Source organism: Condylura cristata, unplaced genomic scaffold (assembly GCF_000260355.1).
Source record: "Condylura cristata isolate star-nosed mole 26May11 unplaced genomic scaffold, ConCri1.0 scaffold00028, whole genome shotgun sequence".
NCBI lineage: Eukaryota > Metazoa > Chordata > Mammalia > Eulipotyphla > Talpidae > Condylura > Condylura cristata.
The window spans coordinates 15608419-15629921 of NW_004567129.1; the positions used below are offsets into that span (position 1 = coordinate 15608419).

At 40.5% G+C, this 21503-nt stretch overlaps 1 protein-coding gene across 1 annotated transcript; it reads left to right on the forward strand.

Annotated features, from left to right (window-relative positions):
• The first annotated feature begins 6281 nt into the window (after nucleotides 1-6281).
• PSMD7 (proteasome (prosome, macropain) 26S subunit, non-ATPase, 7) lies at nucleotides 6282-14812 on the forward strand. Its single transcript, XM_004690419.2, has 7 exons — nucleotides 6282-6465; nucleotides 8501-8592; nucleotides 9576-9668; nucleotides 10314-10411; nucleotides 11160-11240; nucleotides 13088-13179; nucleotides 13887-14812. The coding sequence occupies exons 1-7, from the start codon at nucleotides 6392-6394 to the stop codon at nucleotides 14323-14325; spliced, it is 969 nt and encodes a 322-aa protein (XP_004690476.1). The 5' UTR covers nucleotides 6282-6391; the 3' UTR covers nucleotides 14326-14812.
• The last annotated feature ends 6691 nt before the right edge of the window (nucleotides 14813-21503 follow it).

The window sequence follows — 21503 nt, forward strand, 5'->3', positions numbered from 1 at the left end:
TGGGGGACTAGAGTGGGAAGTGCATGGGACTATGGTGATGGCACATGGGTGACTTGGTGATGGGAAACCCGCAGGGATTACAATTGAGATGAAAAAAAATGTACAAAATGATGTAAAAATAAACTTGTTATAAAATAAACAAAAAAAAAACATCTCAAAAAAAAATAGTAAGTTTCTCCAAAAGAGCATATTTCTACACTTTTGGTATGTGACAAATAAAAGAATCTCCCCATATTTTCTTTGTTATGTATCATGATTCCTAGGAATTTAAATTTTAGAATAAAAATTATGAGTAGATTTTGTACCCTTAAATACCATTGTTTCCCAAACACCCCAATACCATTATTTCCCAATTAAAAAAAAAAAAAACTTGAGAGAAGTTAAAAACAATATGAAAAACCAAAAATCACTTGAAATTTATTCCCAGAAATAATCAATTAATAGTATAGTGAATATCTTCCAGGCTCCTATGGGTATATATTTCTGGCTCCCACATAGGAGATCAAAATGTATGTGCTGCTCTCGTTAGCAAATTCTTTTTCTCCATGTACTATGCATATTTTCTAAATACCCTTACCCTTACATATTCTTTGGAAATTTAGCTTTTAGTAGCTAATTAGTTGTATAATTTGTTAACTAATCGTTTAGTGGTCGATATTGGCTTCCTTCCCATGACTTGTATTATAATTAAAAGTGTGAGTAATAAAAAATAAATAAGTACAAGCACCACAAAATAAAGACACCAAATTCCTATAATGTTATGAAATGTAATAATCATGATGACTCTACAGTCTAATACCATGTCTATCATCTATGAAGTTTACTTGAGATTCCAAAAACTACATTAAGCTTTTCATATTCCAGGACAATGTGTTGCCTTTGCCTGCCCAACTTTCACTCTTCATTCCTGGCTATAGCACCCTCTTTTTACTGAAGAGAGACATAATAGCTGAAAACCTCCCAAATTTGGGGGAAATATTTAGACATCCAAGTTTATGAAGCTCACAGGTCCTCAAACAAGTTACCCAAATAAAATCTCTCCAAGACCCATCAGAATAAAAATTGCAAAATTAAAGAGAAAAGTTTAAAAGAGGTAAGAAACAAAAATTCCCCATATTTTGCTCCCCCCCCCCATTAGGACAGCCAAAAAAAAGAGCAGGCTGATATACCTAACGTGCTTAAAGAAGACAAATGTAACTAAGAATACTTTGCCTAACAAAGTGGTCTTTTAGACCTATATTTCAAGAAATGCTGAGATGAAAGGATACTGATACAAATAATAATATGAAAATATAAAACACATTAGTAAAGTTAAGTACATAATCAAAGTCTGAGTATGCCAATACTATGACATATGGTATATTAATCACTTAACCTGAACAGATGGAAAGACAGCAGTATTTTTTAAAAATCACTGTAGTAATTTATTAGAAGCTAGAAAAGCAGGCAGGTGCTAGGAAATGACATGTCTCTACCCATTTGCAAGAGCCTGAGTTGATCGACCAATTAGATTTCTGTGATAATGAAATGGAAAATATAGAATGACACCCAAGTTTCTGATGTTGTTACTTGGAAGCATTGGCTAAGTTCCTGCAGAAGCAGCAAGTCTGGAAGGGAAAATGGCACATTCAATCCATCCTGCTGCACCTGAGATGTTCATGGAATACAGGATGTTATCCAGATTGATGTTAGATCTAGCGTTCTAGAGTTTTAGGCCTAAGGTATTTTAATAAAGTGCCTATCATTAGAAACCAGACTGTGCATGGCAGATACTTCAGGCAGAACTTTTAATTCACGGTGGCTAGCCTCAATTTTTCACAGACATCAGTTTTTTCTCTCTAACCAACAATGAGCTACACCCAGGTCCCAAAAATTGTCTTCAATAAGGACAAGGAAATACAGGGCTTGGGGACTGTGTCTACTGACATAAGGATAACACTGTTATTTTACATTCAATTTGATACTCAACTGTACTCATTTTTGTCTGTAACTAGCCTTCCTTCATGAGTCTCGGCATGCTGGTTAAACATGGGGGAATAACTTTTTTAAAAACCAAAATATTTTAAGTTAAACAATCCCTTTAAAATAATTTCCATTACTTATCTGGAATTGTATTTACCCTCCCTTCTCTCCCTATGATTTAGTGGCAAAGAGGGAGAAGAAGTTGGGGTTCACATGCTTCCTTGGTGGCAAAGGAGATTCAGTCCTTGTGCTGAAGAGACACTGGCCAGTGTCTCTTCTATCTCGGTGATGGAAGGACTTGCTACTTCTACATTTTGGTCCACAACTGGAGCACTTGGGACCCTTTCTTGATGCAAGGATGCCTTGGAGAGTTCCCAAGCCAATCAACCTCACCTCAGCAACTCCGTGACAGTGGCTGGCTCAGGCAGGGATCCATCCCTCCCACTCCTCTGCAACCATTTCCTCTTACAAATTATGTGTGGGTCCTGTCCATGCCACTCCAGACAAGCAGGAGCCAGTGGTAGCTCAGGCAGTGAAGTCTGAAAGCCTTCATTCTACTTCCCTCCCTGTACTGTCATATTAGCACAATAGTGCCCAAGAAGACATAGACTATCTAAGGTCTTCCTGAGTTGAAAGCAAACACCTGCTTCCTCCCTCTAGTAACCCACTCACCCAACAGACCTACTTTCTGAAAGTAAAAAGAAGGGAAAACTGAGACACTCACATCTGACCACCTTGCTTGACTTCTTTCTTCACTTTGCTTAAGAAAGGAGTGAGGTTTTCTTTTACCTCCCTTCTATCATATCTTTGTTCTTCCTGACTCTGGCTGAGCCTCAGTGATGAGCAGAGCATTTCTGAGGTCTCTGAGCTAGGATGGAAAAAAGGAGAATAAAAAGATTTAGAAAAGTATCTCTCAGCACAATGTCCTGGCTTACAAAGCTATAAATTCAATGAATAACCCAATTTGGGCTATCTGATGGTAAATACTATCTCTTTCTCTCTGATTTACATCTGCTTGACCTAACCCTCCCCACAGAAAGTTCCCCAGAACTATTTTTTCCTGTAAATGTTTTATGAAGGAAATGCAAAAAACAGGAAGGACCTTTACCATTTTGCAACGATTACCCAACTGTGGATACCCAATGGCCTCCCTTAGAACTGACAGACAACTTCATTGGATATAATCAGTCCAATGTTCATAGGCAAGGATATGTATTCCTACAATGTTTATGCCTGTGTATATATTACTTCTGAAAAAGTTTTTTTTTATTCCCTGATTTTTTCTTGTATGTCATCAGCTTTGATTCCCAAAGTACTAGACTTCTTCAATTATTTTCTTACTTGTATTATGAAGTGATAGAAAAATCTAAAGGACAGTCCTCTTAGAAAAATGCTAAGATGGGGCCTCCCTGGTGGCATAAGGGGTTAAGTTTCAGTGCAATAAAGCCAGCTATGGGCAACCACTGCAACACAAGTTCAATCCCTGGTCAGGGAGCTGACCCACATGGCAAAGCAGACCTCCCCTGTCTAGCCTGCTGCTCCCCTCAGAAAAGCATTTCAGTAGATCTGCCTGTTCTGCTCCCCACTATCTCTGGTGAATCCTCTCACCCATCATGCCTCTGGCCTACACCTTAGCACTTTTATGCATAAATAAAATAAGCCTAAAAAAAGAAAAGAAAAAGGCTACAAAAAATACCAGAAGCTATGCACATAGTTTGAATAGTCAGGGAGCAAATTAATTGTTGAATATTAATACCATCCTCATATGTATACCTAATCAGTGTTCATCCACCATTGTATTCTACTTGTTATTCCAGAACCCCAGGATTTTACTTTGTTTCTCCCACCTCAAATATTTCTCAGAATTCCCACAGGTACTGTACATTTACATCAAGAAGTGGTATCTTTTATTTTCTTGTTTTCTTGCTAGCCCCTGTCTGTTGACATCTCCACAGGCCTGCTGATAGTAGTGTATTATAAGCTAGAAAGGTGCTAAGAAAGTAAATTTTAAATAATTTCACCACACATCCACAAGGTAATTATGTGAGGTAATAGAGGTATTATGGTAATCATTTTCCAAAATATCACATAGTACACTTAAAACTTACAAAACATTGTATATCAATTAAATTTACATAAATCTGGGAGAACTTAATGTTAAAAAAAAAAGGCAAAGATGATCAAATGGGGGGAAATGTTCTTAAGTCTCATCAGTTCATCTTAAAGTTAACTCCATTATTCGACTAACTAAATAAAGTGGATTTCTAATATCTCCTTTCTGCCATTTCAGTGGATGCTGCAATATGGTATGATCCCTGACAGTTGCACCCAAAGAAAAATAATAATAAATAAAATTGAGTAATATGGGAAATAGCTCCTCAAGATTTCAAGTGTCTTTATACTCATATTTTAGTTAAAAGATGGCTTCCTTCAGATTCCAATTCTTAAGCCTGCTTGTACATAAGAAAAATCAAAATCAATCTTGACCTTCCAATAGCCATCAAATCTATAATTACAAAATGGGAGGGGAGTGTTTTCGAGATCTTTCTATAACAGATACATGGTTACCCTGTGCTGAGCAGCAACATGTAAGAGATGAATTAGTAACGTTTACTAATACCAGCAAGCATTCTAACACGTTCATACACAGAGCTGACATAAATTCTCTTAACCTAAAAGTTCTCTTATCTCGAGAAATAGTAGCAATCATCTGCTAATATTAAAAGATTAATGTTTTTAAAAATATTAAAAGATATGAGGAAAATAAATCTAAAGCAAAGTTTCCTAAGGTAGGAGATTATCTGCAATGAACTTGTTAGGTAGGAAATGGAAAGAACATTAAAAGCTCCCTAACTACACTGGAAGGCCAAGACTGAGAGCCAAAGTCTGCAGTCAGATCCGCTGGTGATATAGGGAATAGTAGAATCTGTTTAAAGCAGGCCAAACAGTAAGTAAGTAAGTTACCGAAGTATTGTTTTCATCTACTAAAACAACTTAAAATCTGACAGAAATAGGGACTTGCTGGCGGCGTAAGGTTAAAGTCTCAGTGCTATCAAGCCATTGGGCACCTACTACAGCACCAATTCCAGGTCTGGGCAGGAGGTGACCCACCTGCCCAGCAGACCTCTCCTGTCTCACCCGCTGCTCCCCTCAGCAGCATACTTCATTGATCTGCCTGTTCTGCTCCCCGCTCTGTCTCTGGTGAATCCTTTCACCTCCACACCTCGGGCATGTACCCCAGCTCTTGGATGGATGCTTGGATGCATGGATAGATGATAGATAATAAATCTTTAAAAGAAAATCTGGGCCCTCCCTGGTGGCGCAGCGGGTTAAAGCACAGCACTAAGAAGCTTAAGCCACTTCTGCATGAGTTCGAGCCCCGCCTGCGCAGGGATGACCACATGGCTCGGCAGACCTCTCCTGACCCGCCCGCCCGCTGCTCCCCTCAGCAGTGTCTGCCTGTTCTGCTCCCTACTCTGTCTCTGGTGGCTCCTCCCACCCTCCGCATCTCTGGCCTGTACCCCAGTTCTGTACGAATAAATAAATCTTTAAAAAAACTGACAGAAATATAAACCTGTAGATATATTTTAAGAAATTTGCCTCTTGCAGAAGACCCTAAAGCCTTGTCACCCACATTTCCCCCTATTAATCTTCCTTTTTCTCTTTTCTGACTAAAAACCAAAATATATTTCCTTAGTGCCTTCCAACCTTTCTCCACCGCTTTGGTAGTTTTTGTCTAAAAGTCAACCTCTAGGCACAAACTGCATTCTTCTAGACCTAATTAAGTGGCAAATATAAATACAGGCGCGTAAGTATAAAGCCTGCTTGATTGTCAACAGCAAGTGCCCACAGTACCATTTAAGGGAAAGTGCCCTACGATAAAAATGAGACAAATTACCAAAGGTACTTCAAGGGCGTGCTCTAGTGTGAGGGATTTAAAAGTTCGTTCCTCTAGGAAATTCTGGAGGATTCTAACTTGAGGCAAAGGTGAACGTTTTCTGGGCAGCGGAAACCTATATTATATCTAATTTTTTTCTCCAATGTTTTTACCACAGAGTGCAAATGGGGGGTCGGAGGGTGCTAGAGTTGAGAAGGAACTAAAGCAAAATGCCTCCGCTGGTCACACAGCCGACCAAATACCAGGACGCCAACCTTTCTCAGTCTTCAGTCTTCCCTTAGCTTTCAAGACCAGGAATGCCCGTAGCCAGTCACTCAAGGCGGGCCCCGCCTCCTCCAGCCTTTTCCCGCCTCAAGATGGCGACAATGCGGGCACAGCACGCGCGGCACTCTGGGAGCGGAAGTGGGGCCCTCACGGCGGCGGCTGAGCCGGAAGAGGAGGAGCTGGTTCCGGAGGATCCGCGAGAGTCGCTGCCGCTGCGGGTGTTTGCGGGTCTCGGGGAGCCGGGCGTGGCGGGCGGGGAGTGTCGCGATGCCCGAACTGGCGGTGCAGAAAGTGGTGGTCCACCCCCTGGTGCTGCTCAGTGTGGTGGATCATTTCAATCGGTGAGCGGGCGGAGTGGGGAGGCCTAGCGGGGCTGGAGGCGCAGCCGCTGCTGAGTCACGGGCACGCTGCGGCTGGCGAAGCGGCCGCGGGGGCGCTGATGGGCTGGGGGCGGCCCTGGCTCGCCGAGGGGCACAGGCCAACTGCGCTTCACAAAGCGCAGTCGCCAGACCACATTTTATCGCCCCCTGTCCCAGCGGGCACTCCGCGGCCTGAGCTGCACGTTCGTCCTACCCAAGTCGTTACGCTACGAGAATATGGGGAGCAAGCTTCAGTTGGCCCTATTCCCCCCCTCCCGGGCTTAAGGTCCACCTGTCATCTTGTCCTCGCCCTTTCACCTAGGGAAGGCGGAATCTGTTCTGAAAGCCCTAAACACTCGAGTTTCTGTGCCTCTGATGGCTGTCAACCGAAATTCTGGTCTCAGCGCCCTAAACGGGTCCCAGGAAGATCTCTGATTTTGACTTGTGACCGTTTCTAAGCTGGAATTTGACGATAGCTTAAGGTGCAAACGGGGCGTCCAGTTTTTACTTTAACAGTGAAACCAGTCGGAGATTTGGCATTAATGAATAAAATAACATCCTACAGATCATCTGGCCAAAGAAACTCATTGTTGGAGGTGCCCTTCCGCTGCCCCTTGCTGCTTTCGAGCTGTTCATCTTGCTGGACCTGTTGCACGTGTTTCTAAGTTTTACAGCATAATTTGAGTTGGCAAATGTAAAGACTGTTGGGAGCATCCACTGTAAAGTCATAATTGTTACATGCCCATTCTCCTGCACTTGCTTTGTACAACTCTTATTTAAAGAGCTAAAGACAAACTCCTGATTCCTTTGGGTTTAGGGTCTCCAGTTGAGGTCCATTGCTTTTGACTGACTTAACAGGATAGGAAACCATATCCACTGTATAGTAATTACTATTTTTCTTTTGTAGGTTAGTAGAAGTGCTAATGGGGCAGGCACCATTTCAATTTCTGTTCAGTAAATTCAACAGACACCTGTTAAGGACACAGCACGCAGACACTGCAAGCTGTTATGGCAGATAACAAATGTAGGGTTTTTAAAAAGACAAATGTTGTAGACCATTAGAAAAGCTCATGAGTATCGAAGTTTCCTTTGAAGTGTGGAACTCAGTCCCTAAGACTTCCCCAAACATTAAAACCACTAGATTCCTGAATTTTGATTCAAATCCCAAATTTAGTATTTTTAAATTTGTCAAGTCATGTTTAGAGAAATTATACAAAGTAAGCAATGTGGAACCATTGACTGAAGGATGTACTTCATTTCCCACTCACCTTTGTCTTTCCTTTGAACATAGAATTGTGTTTGTCACATTTGCTAGAGGCCAAAGGAAATTCTAGATGAAGAGCAATGAAATAAAGTGGAACACTTGTAACACCTTAGGACAAAAACTACTTAAGTATAATGGAGACTGAAATTGAGAAGTAGTTTAGTTGTTAAGCTCCTGTTCACTCAGTGCGATTGGTCACCAGCTCACAGATGACTTCTACCTAAGGTAGTCCTTCAGAGACCACAAACGGCCCTTGCCTACTTGCTACTATCTAGGGTACCCTAGATGGTAAAAGAACATCTAGTGGGGCTTGTCAAAAAGGGATGTTCCAGAGAAGAGCTGCATGCCAGACCATAAAATTGATTCTCCTTTAGTATTTTTAGCCCTGAAAAGACTTGAGGATTCTCCAGAGAAGGGAAAAGTGTAAAGAGAGAAGATAAACTGAAAAAGGAGAAAATGTGCTAACATACTGTTTCTCAAATACTAACTAAGTAACATTTTAAAACTATAGTAAGTTTATTTTCTCCATTTTAAATTTCCATGTTTGGTCAGTTGTGACCAAAATTGCCAGTGTACAAAGTTCCTGATCTGCCCATTACATTTATTAGAATATAATATTGAGGACTACCCTAACTCTTACATTGCCCCGGTGGGATTAGTTCCCAGTAAGCTGAATTGATTCCTAACCATATATATTCCCCAAGCAGCTAATTATTGTTTTCTCATCAAACTAACCTATGCTTTCTCATTCAGCATAGGCAAGGTTGGAAACCAGAAGCGTGTTGTTGGTGTGCTTTTGGGGTCATGGCAAAAGAAAGTACTTGATGTATCCAACAGTTTTGCAGGTAAAAGACACATTTCATATTTTTCAGACCATGGTTAAAATACCCTTTTTTATGTGCCTCTCCTTGTTTTTGTTTTTGTTTTTTTAGTAATAGTTTATTTTTACATCATTTTGTGCCCTTTTCCATCTCGACTGCAATCCCTGTGGACTTCCCATTACCAATTCACACCTGTGTCATCACCATAGTCCCGTGCACTTCCTCCCCAAAATAAATTTTTTTTTAAAAAAAGGAAGAAACTAATAATTTCCATTTTTACTACATCGAAAGATTATACTTCTGAATTACTGAATTTCAGAAAAGAGAGGCCTAAAGGCTGCACACTAAGCAGGATAGTAAATATTTTAAATACACAGGCTGTACAGTCTATTGCAGCTGCTCCGCTCTGTTATAGCAAAAAGGCAGCCATCAATTTAGACAAGTAAGGAGCTGTGCTCTAGTTAGAACTTATGAAAATTGGTAGTTGGTATAATTGGTAGCCTTTGCACTAAACTGTTAACCATGGTTCTGGGTAGGCAAGGGGGACATGGGAACTATTTCTCCAATTCTGTTTCCTGAATCTAAGAATATATCCATGTGTTTTATGATTAAAACAACAGCATCAAAAAACAAATTAATTGCTGGTATGACCTGTGGACTAGCAGTCACTGACTCCAATGTCTGAAAGGACAAAGCAGTAATGGAATTTGCCAGCTGGGAAATAGGAAGTAATGAGACTCCAAAAACTAAAGCACATGTATCCTGACTCTAGTCAGTTGTTGTCAGGTCTTCCAATTCTTTTTATTTTTAGGAAAATTGGAAGTCTGAATTTCTGTGTGAAATCTCCCAGTTTTTAAATGAGCAACTGCAAACAATTTTATACCATATTGAATGAACTCAACACTGCAGGGATTAGATCTGCCTACTAGTCTCTGGTTTTGACCAGTGCTCTGAGGTGCTATCTAGTATCCTAAACTAAATCTTTATTTATTTTTTTTCCTCTTCAGTCCCTTTTGATGAAGATGACAAAGATGATTCTGTCTGGTTTTTGGACCATGATTATTTGGAAAACATGTATGGAATGTTTAAGAAGGTCAATGGTATGTCTTGATTTTTTTTAAGAAGTTGACTTCTGTATCTGTATGTGATACACATAAATATTATCTTTGTATTTGTTTAATGTCAAGAGCCCGTTCACCTTACTAGTGTTATGAAAGGAATGAGGTAAAATAAATGAGGAACTAGAGTCACAATTTAATTCCTGTAAGACATGGGGGCCTTCCACCTCTCTGCCCAGAGAAGTGGAGAAGTAGCAAAATCTACCTGCCCCTAGAGCTTTGGTATCACCAGGGTAAATGTCCCTCTGTCACATAGAACATTTTCGTTTTATTTCATTACAACAACATTGCTTTGGAAATGTTTATTCCCTCGACAATCACAGTTGCAATCTATGTGACATGCACTTGGATTTGCTTATATATTGACTTGGAATTGTTTTCTAGTTGTTTCATGTATGAATGGTCTCCTAAAGTAGTTTGAAATAAGGATATCTCTGGATTTTCCATACCTTTATTTTCTGAAAATTCTGGTTTTGGGTTTTAGATTTCTTGAGTATGTTAAGAATTTTAAAGTGTGATAGAATTTTAAAAAGGTAGAGAAGTTAACTATACCCTTTGAGGGGAATTATCTAGGTATTTGTGTTAACCGTTTAAAGATACTGGTATTTTTTTTTTCTTCCTACCCAGCCAGAGAAAGAATAGTTGGGTGGTACCACACAGGCCCTAAACTACACAAGAATGACATTGCCATCAATGAACTCATGAAAAGATACTGCCCCAATTCAGTAAGTTCCTCCTCCAGCATTAACATTCTTGAGTGATATGCTGTGTCAGCCAATTCAATTTAGGGCCTCCTACAAAGGACTTGGTTAGCAAAATCATTTCACTTGTCTCTGTAAATATGTTGTTATTTATAGTATTTTATGTAGCAGTATCCTCCTTAATCCTCTCAATAACTATTTTAGCTTGTTAGCCTTCTTAAAGAGAGAAAACTGAGGTTTGGAATAGTTGGCAAAGTCTTAGAAACTGTGGACTGGAATTAAAATGTGTTTTAACTTAACTTCCCTACCTCTCAGCTTGTTAATGGACAGAGCAAAGAGTTGCTGCAAGAGCAGCACGTTATAAGAGTATTTGATATGTCAACTCATTTTTGTTGAAAATTCTGGTTGCGGGCCCTCCCCAGCGGCGCAACAGGTTAAAGCACATCACTATGAAGCTGTCTGAAGCCGCTGTAGCATGAGTTCCATTCCCGGTCAGGGAGGTATCCCACATAGTGTGGCAGGCTTCTCCTGGCCTGTCCGCTGCTCCCCTCTGTAGTGTATTTCATTAGATCTGCCTGTTCTGCTCCCCACTCTGTTTCTGGTGAATCCTATCCCCTCCCCACCTCTGTACCCCAGTTCTTTTATATATGAAAAAAATAATTTTTTAATTCTGGTTGAATGAATGAAATAACTAGCGATCTACAGGGGATAACTGCAATTACTCCTTATATACTCAATGTAAGCTTGTTTTCTAAGATGTGTTTTCTATCAGGTATTGGTCATTATTGACGTGAAGCCAAAGGACCTGGGGTTACCCACAGAAGCATACATTTCAGTGGAAGAAGTTCATGATGTAAGTCATTTTGCTAGAAGCCTACATTAGATATACTTCTTCGCAAGTGATTGGATATTTTTTCCTATTTTCAAGTTGAGACATTTTTCTATCAACTGATACAGTTATTTTCACCTCGAAGTTTTGAATCACCAAATTTTAGATGTAGAGAAGTCCATAAATACCTAAAGTCCACTTTTACAAATGAAATTGAGACACAGAAAAGTCAGATGATGGCCTAGAGGTGTTCGTGGCAAAGTACATGTAGAGCCTAGTGACCCTGATTCATCCATGTGATTTGACATAGGGATATTTAGTCCCATGACATCTTGTGCTTTGAGTATAAAAATAACTTATAGCTTTTGGCTCTCCCTGGTGGTACAGCAGGTTAAAGCACAGCACTAAGAAACTAAGGCCACTTCAGCATGAATTTGATACCCGCCCCGGAGGTCACCACATGGCAGCAGACTCTCCAGACTCGCCCACTGCTCCCCTCAGCAGTGTGCTTCATCCATCTGCCTGTTCTCCTCCCCAGTGTGTCTGGTGAATCCTCTCACTGCCCCTGCACCTTTGGCTTGTACCCCAGTTCTGTATGCATAAATAAAATCTTTTTTTTAAGTTTTAAAAATAATAAATTATAGCTTATGTTCAGGAATATTGAACTCTGACTCTAGGATTTGATGTGAAATGTATGTATGTTTTGTAGTAAATACAAAGTTTTGCACTTAGAGTGTACAAAGAGTTCAACCCTGCATTTCCAGTATCAAAAGCCTGAGGGATTTAATCTTATGTTCAGATTTAAAATCTGGAAGAATATACTTCAGGTTAGTGCCCAGCAAATGTTCCTTGCATTGAGCTCTCTCTCCACTCCACCCTCTCTTCCCATCCCCATTTATCTTTTTCCCTTGCTACCAATGAGCATAGATTGAGATTAGATTTATTTCCTAGTTAAAATAAAGAGTTTCATCGTTGCTTTGATAGGGTTGTTTTTAAGTTAATTTTTATCCTGCTCTCCAAATGGGGGAATATGTGGCAGACTGCAGACATGCCACATAATGCACAAGATTTTTTTTTTTTTTAAAGGAAACTCAATGTTCATTCATCTTGTACGTTGAAGCCAGGGAAAAATTAGTACCTGAAAAGGCATGCCAGGAAGTTCTATAATAATGCTAAAGGCTCAGACCTTTCCAGCATACAAGGCAAGAGGAAAACGGCATTTGCAGAATTCACAATTTCCTAGGTAAAATATAAGTTAAACAGCTTTCCCAAAGCTTCCTTATCACATACCTGGCAGAGCTAGACTTTGAGCATAGCCAGTCTGGCTACAGAGTCTGCCCTCACAGAGTTTACAGACTTATAACTATTCTGGCACTAGATCTAAGCAAAGTTCCTCCTGAATCCCTCCCAGGGAGTCACTGGGAGATACAATGAACCACAGCCCCTAGAAAATCCTTTGATTAATCCAGGCCACCAGAAAGCATTGTTTTGGTGCTTCTTTATTATTTGACCCAGTGGACAGTAGATGGTTAAAAGTTGTCTTTTCCAATTTCTGTTTTAGAAAGAACTAAACACTCTATTAATAAACCTAATTGAGACTTCCTTGAGTGTCTATCCCCACTGTAGGCTGTAAAGAATATCAAGATTTTTCTTCAGAACAAAGCTAATGATAAAGCCCCCAGCAGACTCTGAACAGGATCACTTTAGTAATTTAGCTTAGAAGACTGAGCTTTCAAGGCAAACCTTACCCACTCTTACCATGGAAAACCCATTAATGCTAATACCAAATAATTTGACTTGAAAAAAAAATCAAGGTGTGACAAGCAATGTGCCAGTTTGTAAGGAACTTTATAATTTTTTACCTCTCCCAGGATGGAACTCCAACCTCGAAAACATTTGAGCATGTGACCAGTGAAATTGGAGCCGAGGAAGCTGAGGAAGTCGGAGTCGAACACTTGTTACGGTAAAACCTTAGGATGGCATCGGAATTTTGAGCACCCAAAGACCACTCCCTATAAAAAAAAAAAGATCAGTAGAGGAATATAACAACCTGGCTTCTAGGCCTGGGTCAGCTCCAAAAATGTCTTGAGTCACACTGAATAATCCACGTCTGCAAACTTGTACACTCTGACAGGAACCAATGTAGGAAGTAAATGCAGATGTGTGCTCTTCCACTGGTGGTCCTTTTCAGTGATGGGAACAAAGCCAGTTTTATGCAAAGCAAATCTTAGAATGGGCTTTATTTTAATATTTTAATTAATTTTTCTCAACCAATACGGCTCCTTCCAGCTTAAAAGGTTACTACTGTATTAATCCCAGGGAAACTATGGCAGAAATTGTACAGATTTATCCAGAAAACTAGCAACAGGTTAGTTATTGACCCAAACAGTCTTCTGTTAAAAGTGCTTTTTATCACTCACTTTTTAATCATCTTTTTTAAAAAATGTTCCCTGATGAAAGATGGACCTCCAAATGAAAATGAAATTGTGGCAGCTTACACTGCCTCAAACCTTTATACTCAGATCTTTATAAAATGGAGATGTAAGAATTTTTCTTTCAAAAATTTGCTGCTCACCACTAAGTTGGGTGTTACCTTAGAATGTGATGGTATGTGTGATAAACCAGTACATTGATGCTTCTTCCCGCCCTTTCCTGGTATGTGTTATACAGAGACATCAAAGACACTACAGTGGGCACTCTTTCCCAGCGGATCACAAACCAGGTCCATGGTTTGAAAGGACTGAACTCCAAGCTCCTGGACATCAGGAGCTACCTGGAGAAAGTGGCCACAGGCAAGCTGCCCATCAACCACCAGATCATCTACCAGCTGCAGGATGTCTTCAACCTGCTGCCAGATGTCAGCCTGCAGGAGTTTGTCAAGGCCTTTTACCTGAAGACCAACGACCAGATGGTGGTGGTGTATTTGGCCTCGCTGATCAGGTCTGTGGTCGCGCTACACAACCTCATCAACAACAAGATTGCCAACCGGGATGCAGAAAAGAAAGAAGGGCAGGAAAAAGAAGAGAGCAAAAAGGATAGGAAAGATGACAAAGAGAAAGAGAAGGAAAAGAGTGATGTAAAGAAAGAAGAGAAAAAAGAGAAAAAATAAAACATGTAGCCTTTTAATTTGTAAATTAAAATCTTATAAACTAACTCAATGTGCTGACAAGAGGGTTCTTTTCCCTTCAAGTGCTGTTAAACAGCTGTGTTGAGGAGTGCTCACTGTCTCGGCTCTCTTGCTGTGGCATGACATGGAAGTGAAGAATGGAGGGACCCATGGACCTAGCAGCTGGGGATATGATAGCTCAGGCTTCAGATTGTGGGAGAATGGTAAAGTAGACATAACATTTTTGGTACTCTTCATTCACTAATTGATAAAACCAAGAGTTGAATTTCCCCCATCACTGACAACTCTTAGGTTTCTGGCAGTTTGTAAGGTTCAGTGGAGTGCATGAGTTCTAACTCTCCTGAACTCTGTTGACAACACCACTCCCTGGGACTTTGGGAACCCATAATTCTGGGCATTCTCAGGACGTGGGTTCCACCTCCCTTTGTTGTTTACCTTCAAAGACACAATTAAATGGCTTGGTTTTTAAGACTGTGTTCTAGTGGTTTTTTGTTTTTTTTTTTTTACTTTCAAAGGGGCAATCCATTGTTTTTCAGAAGCAGTCAAGAAAGCATTTAATTCATGCTGCCTTGAAATGCAGATTTAAAATTTCTAAGCAAGAATCTCATTCATTTATAGCAGACAGCCTGCTATAGTGAGGAGCACTAAGCTGAGTGCAGATGACCTGGGCCCTAGTTCATGCCTCAGTTGCTTCATCTGTGGCATGCCAGAGCAGTTTTTCATGAGGAACAAGTTTATTAATGCAGTAAGTCTAAAGAAATTCATACTATAAACCCAGTGGGGATATTCCTAAGGATGAAATGAAGATCCTGAAGTTAATTATCAGTTTTCCTCTCAGAACATATTAGTCAATCATTTGACATTTTATAGTCCCTTGGATATTAATTTCTTCTCTTAAGCAGTTAGTTTAAGCTCTCAGAGTCCTCTGGTGGACAGTATAGTCAAATGTTCAAAGACTGTAGAATACAATAATAAAACCACTAAAACTTGATTCTCAAATAATGTCAAAAGTATTAAAAATAATTCACAGTTCTCAGAAGTTGCAATTTGTATTCCACAACAAACTTGCAAAAATGAGCTAGTGAAAATGCAGGGGTTAATGTAAGCTGTATAACAACTTTTATTCTGCTGTTCTCATGTCAGGGATTACTCAAAGGTTCATTAGGGTTCTGAGGTAAAAAGGAATAGTAAAGGAAAGAAAACTACAAAGGATCTTGCTTTACTTACCTATTTTGGCAATCGAAAATCATGGTTGCATCTAGTTGAATAAGAAATTTTAAATGAATAAGAACTTTACAATGCTCGAGATTGTTTAAAGCCACAAGAGTGCTGAAAAAGCTTTTGAAGTGGTTCACACATTTAAAAAAATGAGAAAGCAAACCTGTAAAGTTTTTCTGAAGGGAGTAAGAGGAGAGACAGATGCAAGAGTTCCATCGGGAGAATGTCATCCAGGGATTGGATCCTTCATAGAAGAGTAAGGTGATTTGTGACCACACGATTCAGGTCTGCCTTCAGCATTATAATTTTGACTGAAATACTCTGCCAGGGTCTGAAGTAACACATGCCATGGGCTTTTGAGCTTGTCCCTCTTGGATAAATTGCACTGTTTACTGAGCACCTAAGAACATGGGAAAACCCAGGTCTTGTTATATTTTAATAGTTTGACTCAAATGAGTAAAATGGGACTTTTGCCTTCCAAACAAAATCCTCAATTCTAATTCTAATGAAAATAGTTTGTAACCTCTAGAGTCACTTGGCTAAGTGACTCATTCTGTGGCAGAATTGCTGCCATCCTCTATTCGAGGATGAGCTTCATAAGGCTATTGATGAAATCTTGCTTATACAAACAGCAGTCAACCTGACTACAAAACCAATCGCTCTCAGTTAAAATAAAAACTAGTGTTCGAGTAGCCTGGCAAGTCTCAAGATGAGCTTTCTCTTGCTTTTCAAAACACTGAAAAAGTATCATCCTATATTCATAGCTGTAACATTAACCTTCACCTCTGTTTGCAACTTCAGAATGAACTGTGACGCTTCAAGCTGCTCATGCCAGCCAGGTTAAGAAACGATGGCATTTACTCCTTATTGGTTTTCTGTGTGATATAACTAAAATCTCCCTGAATGTATATGTTAGTTACCTTAATATAAGGAGAGAAGATACCAACACAGAACACCAGCTTTGGATTACTTGATTAGTTAAGTGTTCTTCAGTTTTGCTCAGACCATCAGCAAAGGGAAACTACCATATTATTTCTGCAGTGTGGTAGATGCAAAGGAAACTTCTCCAGCAGAATTAGCAACCCTAGAGTCTTTTACTGCGACTTCTGGAGGACCCTCTTTCATACTAAATAGAACTCAACTATATACAATACTTTCATCTCAAATAAAAGAATGAAATATCCTATTCAGAGGAAGTTAACAATAGACCTTTTATACCATTTTCCTACCAAAATAGATATACAGCAGAAATAAGAAATTATGTAGGAACACCTGGTACAATGACTGTTCCAGAAAATGAGAAGGAACCTAGGGGGCATGTTAGAAAAGCAGAATAACATTTGGTTTTTGTGATCCACAGGAAAATATTTTCACAATTGCCCTAAATAAATTCAATTTAATAAATTCAATTACTATACTTAATACAGGGAAGCAATGGTTTGCATCTCTACACCATTCAATACTTGGTACTATTACTGCTTGCTTAGAAGCAACAAAGTTCAGATCTTTGCCAAAAAAAAAAAAATTATGGCTATACTTGTTAGAGGAATAAGTAGAAAGTGAAGGAGTTAGAAGTGGAGAAAAAGAAGTTTTACAAAAAATTATGAAATGTTTATGATTTAGGCCTGTTTTCAGGGCTTAAATCAAAAATCTTTACTTCACCATTTCTCTTTGGAGGCAATCCTATTTTTCAACACTAGATGGCAGCATTAACCAATTTCTTGGCAAAAGAAACCAAAAGTGATTGCCAGATAAACACAGAATTGGGAACTTGCTCCAATATTATTTACCACCACTTCAGCTTTGGGCTTCCAGCATCCAAACAAGATTTTGAAAATATTTAAAAAGTAATGGAAGCAAAACCTCGCTCAAGTGTCACACCTCCACCTTTGCTGTATTCTGATCATACCACTATTTGGGTTTCCTATACCCTTAAGATAGTTCATACTTTTGGTTTCCTTACTGTTAATACCTCTCCTGATTACTTCATAGAACTTACACAGTGGTTGCTGGAAATTGCTGCCTGTAAGCAGCACTTCAAATGTAAAGCCATATAGTCTGATGGAGAAGGGGTGGAAAAAGAATTGCATACAGGTGGAATGAAAAATTGCCACTTTTATTCAACATTGTACTAGAAGTTCTAGCTAGAAAAAATAAGCAGGCTAAAGAGTAAAAGGAGCTCAAATCAGAAAGGAAGAAATGAAGCTGTCTTTTGCAGATGATCTACATAAAAACCTAAAGATGCCACCAAAAAAAAAAAATGGTTACAATGAACAAAGGATGATAATGATGCAGGACATAAGTTTTACACAAAAATTTGTTGTTTCTATACATTAACAAAGTGGTCTCAGAGAAACTAAAAATTATCCCATTTTATGGGCTCAAAAACAGTGGGGAGAGGGAAGTGCACTGGACTGTGGTGATGGCACACACAGGGTGATTTGGTGATGGGAAGACCACGGGGATTACAAATGAGATGGAAAAATACACAAAATGATGTGAAATAAAATTATATTATTTTTTTTTAAATTTATCCCATTTTATAGTTGCATCAAAAAATAAAATACCTAGGAATAGGGGCCCTCCCTGATGGCACAGGGATTAAAGACTCAGCACTATCAAGCTATCACCAGCCACTGCACATGCACATGAGCTGACCCACATGGCGCCGAAGAGTCCTCCTGTCCTGCTCGCTGCTCCTTTAGCAGTGTATTTCAGTCAATCCACCTGTTATGCCCTCACTCTGTCTCTCACTCACCATACCTCTAGCCTACCCTCCAGTTCTTACAGATATAAATAAATCTTTTAAAATAATAAAATGCCTAGTAGTAAATTTAACCGAAGAGATGAAATATTTAAGAACTATAAACTCTAAGATATTGATGAAAGAAATTGAAAAAGACACAAGTAAGTGAGAAGACACCCCTGCTTCTCTCAGACTCCCTTGGGCCTTTAGAGTTTCATTTTCCTCAACCACTTACACATTTTTGTATCTTACTTTAATAATATATTTTAAAATCCTTAATCTGATCCCTCTATCACACCAATACTTGAAACTCTCACTGAAAGTCTTTAATGTTCTCAGCAGCAAAACACTATTTGACCTTCCTCTAGTACCATTTCGCAATTTATGTTTATCAAATCACACCCTTGACATTCTATGTCAATTTTATCTCAATAAAGCTGGGGGGGAAATACTTTCATAGGGGTTTCCTGTATCCCATAGCAGAGGGGGTACCCAAGGGATGTACGCCTGCCAGCGTATAGGTCCAGTAAGCCTCAAAGTCAGATGCATGAGCTAGCTACTCCTCCCATCCCATTTACTCATACTTTAACCACTGGGAACCAATTCAAGAAGTGGCAAACTACTATGAATATAAAATCCAAAGTCCAAAGATTAAATGAACGGGCTTCAGGAAGAAATGACACTTCCACCCTCAGATACTCACAAGGGAACTCGCTCAGAAGGAAGAGATGTGTCCCTAGTGCCAAACTCAGCATGAGTCCTGGAGCTATAGAGGCCATTCTTCAGGCAAATTCACACTGTAATGACACCATCTACCCTCCACTCACCCTGTAATTACATAGGAAATGGACCCAAAATTGTCCTGGAATGACTGGACATGACTGGCCCACTGGCTTTGGCTGGAGGCCCAGATAAGCACTAATGACATCCCCAGGCAGAGTGCCAGTCACAACTGGGCGGGACTCAGCCTCTAGAGCATGGGCACTGCTTGGCAGTTGATGTCAGGCCATAGGGGGCTGGGGGAGTGATGGAGGTGACACCCCCTTCCCAGTATTTTCTTTCCCTAAGAAAAGGAAGGAGGTCCTGGTGCCTTTCTGCCTGGCCCTTGTGATGTTTATTCTACAAATCATCTCTGCCATGGCTCCTTCCTGTACTGAAAACTATGGCCACATTCAGGATCCAGAACATGGAAGAGACATTAATCCCAAAGCACTTACTCTGACCCTGAATGGTGGCTTAGTTTTCTACTGCTGTATTAACAAATTTCTGTGAAGTGCACCTGTTTAAGACAACATGTCTTGGGCCCTCCCTGGTGGCGCAGCGGGTTAAAGCACAACACTAAGAAGCTAAAGCCACTTCAGCATGAGTTCTACCTCTGCCCCAGAGATGATCCAGATGGCACAGCAGACCTCTCCTGACCTGCCAACTGCTCCCCTCAGCAATGTACTTCTCAATCTGCCTGTCCTGCTCCTCACTCTGTCTCTGGTGAATCCTATCACCACCCCTGCACCTCTGGCCTGTACCCCAGTTCTGTATGCATAAAAATTAAATCTTAAAAAAAAAGTAGACCACAAACCTTTGTAACTTAACAGAGAAATGACGGTTCCATCACCTTTGCCATATTCTACTGTTGAGTAGGAAGTCACTTGACCTGTCCACAGTCAAGGGAGAGGATGACACCAGGAGGTGTGGCCACCAGGAAGTGACCACTGGGGCCATGGCCTGCCTCCCATAGATAGGCATTGGTGCATCCACTGCAGCCAACTGTGCTTTTTATCCTTCTTTTTAAATTCCAGGGCCTTGTTAAAGTTTGGAATGTAGACAATATTAGAAGAAAATGCAGAAGAAAAACATCCCTCTTATAGATAAACATGACAACCTATTGCCACATTTGACCTTAAAAGTAAATAAAGCAAATCCCAAATTAGGAGCCCAGTCAATGCGTTGAGAGGTGAGTGCACTGGGCTTACGGGTGGCTGCTGGGCATAAACTCCTGTGACTCTTCTCCCTTCCAAAATACCATTAAAATGATAATGTACTGGGGTCTCACTGGTGGCACAGGCCTTAAAGTCTCAGCTATCAAGCTACCACAAGCCACTGCAGCATGATTTCAATCCCTGGCCAGGGAGCTGACCCACATGGCAGACCTCTCCTGTCTCACCCACTGCTCCTCTCAGCAGTGTACTTCAGTAGATCCACTGTTATGCTCTTCACTCTGTCTTGGTAAAACCTCTAAACAGCCCCCCGCCAATGCCCCCAACCCAACATGTTTCTGGCCTACACTCAAGTTCCTGTATGCATAAATAAATCAGTCTTTCAAATAATAGTGTATGGATGTAAATGACTTCCCACTTTGCCCTGGCCTTTTCACCCCGCACTCAGAGGCAGAATTTTGGAGGTGGGAAAGTGAATTAAGAATATTTCTAGGAGGAAAGCAGAGGAGTGGCCAGTTGGCAAGAGCCCTGATCAGGAATGTACCCCAGGAAGGGTTCACTGAGTCCCAAAGAGCAGGCAAGACTCAAGATTGAATGAGGTCGAGTGAATGCCAGAGGCTAAACACAGGAAGATTATTGACAGTCACTATTATAAAACAGTCAACTACAACTCCACCATAAGGTCTTCTTTGCACATTGCCAGTTGCACCCTGCACCTCCTCTGCCCCAGGCACATCCACCAAAGGAAAAAGTAAGTTAACTGAGATGGCAGGTTAACCAGACCTTCACCCTCTCCAAACTGACAAATATGACAGGAAAGAAAACCTTATTAAAGTCTCAATCTGCAAGGACAACGAAAGGAAGAGGATTCAGTGATGGACAAAGACATCTAATCAAGTGTTAAAAGGTGGAAAGAAGGGTGGACCCTCCCTGGTGGCACAACGGGTTATAGCACAGACAAGCTACCCCAAGTGCCTTAGCACAAGTTTGATCCCCAGCCAGGGAACTGACCCACATGGCGAGCAAACCTGACCCGCCTGTTGCTCCCCTCGGCAGTGTACTTCATCGATCTGCCTGTTCTGCTCCCCACTCTGTCTCTGGTGAAGCCTCTCACTGCTTCTGCACCTCTGGCCTGTACCCCTGTTCTGTATGTATAAATAAACCTTGGCCCTCCCTGGTGGTGCAGTGGGTTAAAGCAATGCACTGAGAAGCTAAAGCCGCTTCCGCATGAGTTCGATTCCCACCTGCCCCGGAGGTGACCA

Coding starts and splice junctions, on each gene's coding strand:
- PSMD7 (XM_004690419.2), top strand. CDS start 6,392: ATGCCCGAACTGGCGGTGCAGAAAGTGGTGGTCCACCCCCTGGTGCTG. Junction 9,669..10,313: donor AATGTTTAAGAAGGTCAATG/GTATGTCTTGAT, acceptor CTTCCTACCCAG/CCAGAGAAAGAATAGTTGGG. Junction 11,241..13,087: donor CAGTGGAAGAAGTTCATGAT/GTAAGTCATTTT, acceptor TACCTCTCCCAG/GATGGAACTCCAACCTCGAA.